This window comes from Peromyscus maniculatus, chromosome 4, assembly GCF_049852395.1.
Source record: "Peromyscus maniculatus bairdii isolate BWxNUB_F1_BW_parent chromosome 4, HU_Pman_BW_mat_3.1, whole genome shotgun sequence".
Taxonomy (NCBI): Eukaryota; Metazoa; Chordata; class Mammalia; order Rodentia; family Cricetidae; genus Peromyscus; species Peromyscus maniculatus.
The window spans coordinates 159190581-159198601 of NC_134855.1; the positions used below are offsets into that span (position 1 = coordinate 159190581).

The following is an 8021-nucleotide window of genomic DNA, read 5'->3' on the forward strand; positions in this document are numbered from 1 at the left end:
AGGTGGTCCTCCTCTCTGACCAGTTCCCCATGGTTCTTGGTGGCCCTTCTGACCCCATTTCTCTCCTGCAGAGATCGAATGCCTGGTGGAAATCCCTGCCCCTCAGGACTATTGGGGCCCGGTATTTGCCATCTGCATCTTCCTCTTTTCCTTCATCATCCCTGTGCTGATCATCTCTGTCTGCTACAGCCTCATGATTCGGCGGCTCCGTGGTGTCCGTCTGCTTTCAGGCTCCCGAGAGAAGGACCGGAACCTGCGGCGTATCACACGGCTGGTGCTGGTGGTGGTGGCTGTGTTTGTGGGCTGCTGGACACCTGTGCAAGTCTTTGTGCTGGTCCAAGGACTGGGTGTTCAGCCAGGCAGTGAGGCTGCAGTAGCCATCCTGCGCTTCTGCACAGCCCTGGGCTATGTCAACAGCTGTCTCAACCCCATTCTCTATGCTTTCCTGGATGAGAACTTCAAGGCCTGCTTTAGAAAGTTCTGCTGTGCTTCAGCCTTGCATCGGGAGGTGCAGGTTTCTGATCGTGTGCGCAGCATTGCCAAGGATGTGGGCCTTGCTTGCAAGACTTCTGAGACAGTACCACGGCCGGCATGACTAGGCGTGGACCTGCCCATGGTGCCTGTCAGCCCACAGAGCCCATCTACACCCAACACGGAACTTACACAGGTCACTGCTCTCTAGGTTGACCCTGAACCTTGAGCATCCAGGGCCTTGAATGGCCTTTCTTTTGGCTCAGGATGCTTAATCCTAGAGGAAGACCTTGTAACAACACCATGGGACAGGTCCAAGCATCAAGGTGGCCTCTAAGGCCTCTGTCAGATTAGGATCCCCCCTCCGTGTAAGACCAGAGAGGACCAAAGGACAGTGCATGGAAACATCCATAACACAGTGGACATGCCTGGTGAACCCACATAGGTATTCATGCTTCACTTGACTCCTCTGGCCTCTCCCTGCTGTTCTGGCTCTAGGTGGACTCAACCTGAGGTATTGCAGTGATCAAGTAGTCACATGTTTTATGCTATTGCCCTCAGCCTTTAAGTATTTCCATAGGACTGCTGAAAATACTTGGTGTTGCCTGGTGCTGCAGTGGGCAGTGCCCTAAGCTTGGAGCTGCCTTGGAGCATTTTCTGTTTCTGACTCCACTGATACAGCCAGATTACCCGAGGTGGGTGGGCATCAGTGGGTTCTTGGATGGCTGTTTTCTGAAGATTCTCTCCATGCTGTACCATGAAGTCTGTGAAGAGGACTTCACTTGCCACTGCCACTGCCTATTCTGACTGTGGCTCCAACATAGGCCACCTTCTCAGCTAAAGGCCAATAGGGGACAATACCCAGAACTTCTCTATGGCCCTTTCCCTCCAAAACCACTGTGAACTCTTATACCACAGGCTGCTTGACAAGCCTGCAACCCTACTTCTAGGTGTGTGGGAGGTAATCAGGAGAAAGCTGCTGTGGCCTCTATGGGCTGCTCACAACACAGAGGCAGCATGTACTGGTCTTGGCTGCTTAGTAAGAGCAGAGTAAAAGAATATGCTCTGTTCTTATTCCCCACAGCCTCCCTAAGCTCTCTGGCAGTCTCTATTTTACTACATCAGAGGTCAGAAGTTGTACTGCTAGAAGCATACTTGTAGCTTGGGAAAGGTAGCAGTCGGAATGTGTTCTGTTCTGTACCTATAGTGACTACCTGCTTCATTTACAGGCCTTAGGGCATATTTGAGTAAGTCCTGAGCTTGCTGCAAAATTGGAAGTTGGCATCAAATGAAGAGTTAGTGTGAAAGCTGAAGCCTAAAATGGCTCATTTGAGCCAATCTGCAAGGACCAAGGGATTTGGGGACATTGGAAGAAGAGTCTGTATCTTGGAGATCTATTTGATGGTTTAGAGAATAAGAGGCCTTGTAGATGTTCTTTTTGTGGATCAGTTACCAAAATACTAGCAACCTTGGGTAGACTTTGGTCTTCCACTGAGACCTTGGTTAGGTGGCTTCACACAATGTAGAACCTGGGCTAGTTCCTGTCTCAGAGTGACTAGGCCTTAACAATCTTAATGAGGAGGCCAAGACTCACTCTGTGACATTTGGGTGGGAACCATTAGCTATAGTGCTTTCTTGCCAAGGTTAAAAATTTGTGAATTTGTACATCTTCATGTATTTAAGCATGCAACAAGTGTCATTTCCATGCATGTAGCCAGCCCTACGCCTGCCTCTGGAGTAATGAAGGAGTGTCATAATAAACACTTACCCAGTGACCGGTGCTGTCCGTAGAATAAGTGTTGCTGACTCTAGCTACATAAGAGTAACTTGCCTGGAGTTCACATGCTTTGGGACGGACAGTAGGACCAGACTGATGGGTTCTTAAACCTGTTCTGCCCTTGATAGAGGGTCTTTGAGAAGTCTCTTGATTTATGGGAGGGAAACTAGATCCTGGGTTGCAGAGGCTGCTGCCTTTCCTTCTCCCAAAATAGTGACTACTCTTTTCCCACCCTCAGGGGCAGATGCCTTTCTTCCTGGCTTACAGGCTTTTCTTTGCCTCAATTTGAACAGGATCCTATGTGCTAAAGCCCTTGCTTCCAGTACAGGGCTGGTGGATCAAGGTTTGGTTTTATTCAAGTTTTAATGACAGATGCTGTCAGCTTGGGCTTTTTTGTTTTGTTTTGTTTTCGTGACAGAGTTTCTCTGTGTAGTTTTGGTTCCTGTCCTGGATCTCACTCTGTAGACTAGGCTGGCCTCAAACTCACAGAGATCTGCCTGCTTCTGCCTCCCAAATGCTGGGATTAAAGGCGTGTGGCGCTGCTGCTGCTGCTGCTGCTGCTGCTGCTGCTGCTGCTGCTGCTGCTGCCGCCGCCGCCGCTGCTGCTGCCGCCGCCGCCGCTGCCGCCGCCGCCGCCGCCGCCGCCGCCACCACCACCACATGGCTAGCTTGGGCTTTTTCAGTCCAATAAGCAATGGACATGAATTCCTCACAGGATTGAAAGCTGCAGTCCATGAAGGTGTAATGGGCTGAATTCTATGAGGTTGTGTTCTCACTGTATCCTTACTTTATAGAAAGATGATTTCAGAACTGCACACATCCCATTAATAGAAATAGTAAAGTTGTGGGGCTCCAACCCCATGACCTACAGCTGAGTCACCTCTTAACATCATCACATGGGAGGATAGGACTTCAAAATGTGAATTTGTGTGTGTGTGTGTGTGTGTGTGTGTGTGTGTGTGTGTGTAGATACACAAATAGTTCTTTGTTGTTTTTTTTTCCAGACAGGGTTACTCTGTGTAGCAGTCCTAGCTGTCATAGAACTCACTTTGTAGGCCAAGCTGGCCTCAAACTCAGAGAGATCCACCTGTCTTTGCCTCCCAAATACTGAGATTTAAGATGTACACTACCATACTCAGCTCACAAATAGTTCTTAACAAACAGAATGGTTTCAAATAGAAATTCAGCATCAAGGAAACATTTTCCTCCCTGATGAAGTTATAGTCCCCAGGAGATTGTATGTTCCTGATGTGTGGGGTTCTGGGCTGCTGATCCTGGCCAGTGTCTTAAAGGAGTCTGGCCATCAGGGGAGATGAATGTGTCTCCCTGGTTCTCCAGGACTATGTACCTTCCCCATTCCCTCCCCCATTCTGCCTAACCCAGTGTCACCTCTGTTTCTGTTTACCATTGAGCCTGATCTAGTCTAGTTTCTCTGAATCTGAGTTTCCTTCTCTGTGGAACTGCACAACCTTCCTCTTGGGAGTTAAAAGCCAGGGTTCATCAGCTGCTTTGGATTCTTCCCACCAGAGGGCACTGTGGCCCCATTGTATGCCCAGTCAAGTTCCTTGACCAGGTGCGATTAAAAACAACAGTGAGATTTGGGTATAAGTGGGGTTAGATTTTCCTTGGGACCAGGAGCCAGAGTGTCGGGATTTGACAGAGTAAGTCCCTTCCCAGACGCTAAAGGAGTCCATGGAGAAGAACAAAGCTAGTTCCAACAGATTCCTAGTGAGACGCACCCTTGTTCTTGTTGGTTAGCCCTGGGTAGCCACAGGGGAAGGAGGCTTTTCCTTTTGCTGGGCTGTGGGTGGGGACAAAGGTCTGTGTAAGTTCCACTCACTAAATGATTTCACCACTAGAACATTGAAGGGGACAAGGGTCTGGAGTCTTCAGAGAAAATCTGACTGGTATCTCCTCTTCTGTGAGATGCCCTGTAGTGGTCAGCTCTAGCATACCAGAGTCAGCTGAGAGGCTATCCCCAAGGGTGCCTTGCTCTTTCACAGCCTAGTCCATTCACCAGTGTGCTCCCCTTCTGTTCTTCACACCCACTCATCTGCTCACCCTGTTCCTCCTTCACACATACATCACCTGGCACACCTGGTTTTGCCACTCTCTGTGGCCTGAATGTAGTTCTGGAAAGTGAGAGGGAGCCTCTGCTGCCTCTGTTCAGTGGGGCTCTTGTCCTGAAGGGCTCTCTTACAAAGGAGCAGTGCGCATTAATTAGGCTTTGCTGAAGTATGACTACATAGTGAAGACACAGGCTCAGGCCCAGCTTGATCTCAGCAGAGCTGTGGATGTGGGGTGTAGTTTAAAAAGGGCCCACAAGCTGGGTGGTGGTTGCACATGACTTTAATCCCAGCACTTGGGAGGCAGAGGCAGGTGGATCTCTGTAAGTCTGAGGCCAGCCTGGACTACAGAGCTAGTTCCAGGACAGCCGGGACTGTTACACAGAGAAACCAAGTCTTGGGGAAAAATTACCCCCCCCCCAAAGAAAAACCAAACAAAACCACGCAACCAACCAAACAAAACAAACCAAAAAATAAACACCCCCCCCCCAAAGTGCTCACAGCCCTCAGTGTAGGCTGTCCTCAACTATTTCTCTCAATATTCAGCATATATAAGGGACTGAGAGTGGCTTCTGAGACTAGGTCACACAAAGTGTTCGTCCAGTTTTCCTTTTGACTTTCAGGTCCCCTGATTTCTTGATGTGAGAACACTCCAGAAGCTTGTAGAGCACCCATATCTTGCTAGCAGTCATGGGAACAGTTATGAATCATTACGAGTTGGGGGGTTCCTGTGAGTATCCTGCGAATGCAGGGAACCATGCTGGCAGATGCATTGGGCTGGGCAGATGCACACACCATGTGGAACATGGCGGCAATGGTGGCAGCCAGTGATACACAACCCAGACGATGCATCCACATGGAGAGTTTAATTATTATTGAGAGATAAAGAGGCAGAGAGACAGAAAGGGGGAGACAGAGAGAGAGACAGAGAGGAAGGGAGACAGAGAGGAGAGAAGGGTTTGAGGATGCGCAGGGGAGAGAGAGAGAAGAGAGAGAGAGAGAGAGAGAGAGAGAGAGAGAGAGAGAGAGAGAGAGAGAGAGAGAGAGAGAGAGAAAGGGAGGAAGGGGAGGAGTTTTTCCTTAGAATGGGGCTTTTATGTCAGGACACAGGGTGGCACCAAGGGGGTGGGGTTTCAAGGGGCAGGTCAGAATATTAACAAGCAGGACTTCTTGAAAGAGGCCCTAGCCATTGTCTAGCCTTCAGAGGATGTAGACCTCACCAGTGTTCTGCTTGAAGTCCCATGGGAGGTTGAGTCAAAGCCTTTGAATAAGCCACTTCCCAGTTTCAGATCTTCAGAAGCTAAATAATTTATTTCTTGATGTCTAAGTTTTTGTTGCACAGCAATAGGCAATAGGTCAGGGAGACATCAGGAGAATAACATTTAAGAGCTGACTAAAGGTATGGACAGCAAAGTTAGCGAGTACTATCTGGTTTAAGGGGAGGTGAGGTCCAAGTGCTCTGGCAAGCTGAGGACATGGTGGGCAGGAGTATGGCACATCCATGAGGGTGTCAGAGTCTTGGGCCACAACAATATTTGGCCTTATTGCTGAAGTGCCTGTGTAACATGAATCTTAAAAGGTCTTATAACAAAAAAACCCAGAGCCAAATATTGAGGTGAAAATTGAAAGATCAGAAGAAGCCAGCCACAAGTTCTTACCTATAGGAAATCCTCAGTCTCAAGAAGAGAGAGTTCCTGTTTCCTCACGCCTTATATACCTTTCTGTGTCCTGCCATATTACTTCCTGGGATTAAAGGCATGTGTCCACTGCTTGGTTCTGTTTCTCTTATGTAACCCAGTGTGGCTTGAACTCACAGAGATCCAGATGGATCTGTGCCTCCTGAGTGATAGGATTAAAGGTGTGTGCCACCACTGCCTGATATCTATGTTTAATTTAGTGGCTGGATGTATCCTCTGATCCCTAAATAAGCTTTATTGGGGTACATAATATATCACCATATGCCTGTGCTTTTATAATCTCTCAGTTCTACAAGGAGTCCTGTCCCAGGACACATAAAGAACTAGTGAAGGGGCCCTCTATCTGTCCATCTTCTTTGGGTGACCAGACTTTTGCTTGCTACTGGGACCAAAATGCCTGCTACTGTCTCCCCAGGGATGTCCAGGAGACAGAGGTACAGAAAGGCAATGTCATGATTGTTTGTATCTGTTTGTATGGAGAACACAGGGATAAGTGTGAAGAGGCAGAACATCTCCTGGCTGGATTAACCTCTGCTTTTGGAGGTGATGAATGGTAAGGATGCTCAGGCTTCCTGACATATATTCTCCTATGTCACAGAAATTCTTGCAGAAGTTGTCATCCAGGAAGGCATACAAGAAAGGATTGAGGCATGAGTTGGCATAGCTGAGCTAGTGATGGCTTAGGAGATGCTAATCCATGTCTGTAGTCTGAGGCACCAGAGGGCCGGCAAATGAAGGGCACCTAGCAGAGAAGGAACACAGCCAGCACATCGAGGACCAGGACAGTTACTTCCTCTTGGCCTTCCTCAGAACCTTAGCACTAGAGTGGACCTCACTGTATGAAGTCTGGGTAGTAGATCTACATATAACATGCAGATGATGCACTCAGGCACTGAAAAGCCCAGAACTAATTGTATAAATGTGGCTGGGCAGGAACCAGGCCTGCTCTGGCCTCAAGAAGTGTAGCCCACAACTAGGTGCCTGTAACTCATTGCTATAGACATGGGCAAAGGAAAAGAAAGGGCAGACCCATGATGGTGACATCCAGCCAGATGCAAAGTTATGTCTAGGCAATCTGCAAGATCTCACAGTTACCAGTCCCACTAAGCAGTCCACACTCATCACAACCAGGAAGTAGATGCTAGAAAAGATGTTATAGTGGTTGAAGGTCAGCACCAGTTTGCAGAATGGCTCCCCAAAGGGTCAGTGCTGCAGCAGGTACTCAGAGATGTTGACTGGGAGCACCAACACAGATCATGGAGCACACAGTTGGCAGGAGCATGTGGAGCATAGGTAGTGGCTCAGAGAAGGTGGTATTGGGCTGGGTGTTATTGTCCTTGGACAAGTTGGTAGTAGGGAAGCAGTTAGTAGCTTCAGCTGCTGGAGGACTCTGGGCACTCAGCAACATGCATCATGCTAAGGCTTGGATGCTGATATCTGGGCTGGGGCCTCCTGGACTGTGGGAAAGAAACAGTCACAAAGGCTAAAACAGTGGCTACCTCAGGTTCTCTGAGGCTGTTCTATCCACCTAGGCCCTGGTGGGGCACAGAGTTCTCCAACTTCCTAGATGTAGCCCCATTTCCAAGTGCTGCTCATGTGAGAGAAGCTGCACACTCTCCTGGGAGGCTAAGGGTTGGAGTGGCCCAGAGCAACTCCACCTACCATCCCCAATATACAATAAGTAGAAGCAAGGCTGTTACCTAGATGGAGATGCACCTTTTAGGTGCTTCTCTGGCCACTTTGGATCTAAAATGTCTTGCTTTCAGGAGTCAAGTCCTCTCTCTCCCTAGTGCTATGTAAACCCCTGCTTTCCCAGATACTTCATTGACCTTGCAGCCAGAAGATGGTGGCTTTGGTGGGCTCTCAGTGTGTAGGCAGCTATAAGATGAAGGGAGAGGTGTTAACCCTCTCAGCAGAGATTGCAATTAGTCTTGCCCAGCTGGGAGGGTATTTTCCAAAACCCACTTGCCTGTTAGTGTCCCAACCAGGCCTGGTTCTAGTGTGAATGAG

At 48.8% G+C, this 8021-nt stretch overlaps 2 protein-coding genes across 5 annotated transcripts in view; one reads left to right on the forward strand and one right to left on the reverse strand.

Moving 5' to 3' along the window:
* Positions 1 to 2246, forward strand: part of Oprl1 (opioid related nociceptin receptor 1) — a 45303-nt gene extending 43057 nt beyond the window's left edge. For all 4 annotated transcript variants that reach the window (XM_042276997.2, XM_006994578.4, XM_042277003.2 and 1 more), the window contains one exon: positions 72 to 2246. In XM_042276997.2, the coding sequence (XP_042132931.1) occupies positions 72 to 595 (524 nt within the window). In that variant the 3' untranslated portion in view covers positions 596 to 2246. The remainder of the gene's footprint in view (positions 1 to 71) is intronic.
* A 4215-nt stretch (positions 2247 to 6461) lies between these two features.
* Positions 6462 to 7419, reverse strand: Npbwr2 (neuropeptides B and W receptor 2). The gene is given in 6 exon segments (XM_042277121.1): positions 6462 to 6743; positions 6745 to 6800; positions 6803 to 6841; positions 6844 to 6922; positions 6924 to 7260; positions 7262 to 7419. Coding segments are annotated over 6 exon segments (951 nt in total).
* Between the last annotated feature and the right edge of the window lie 602 nt (positions 7420 to 8021).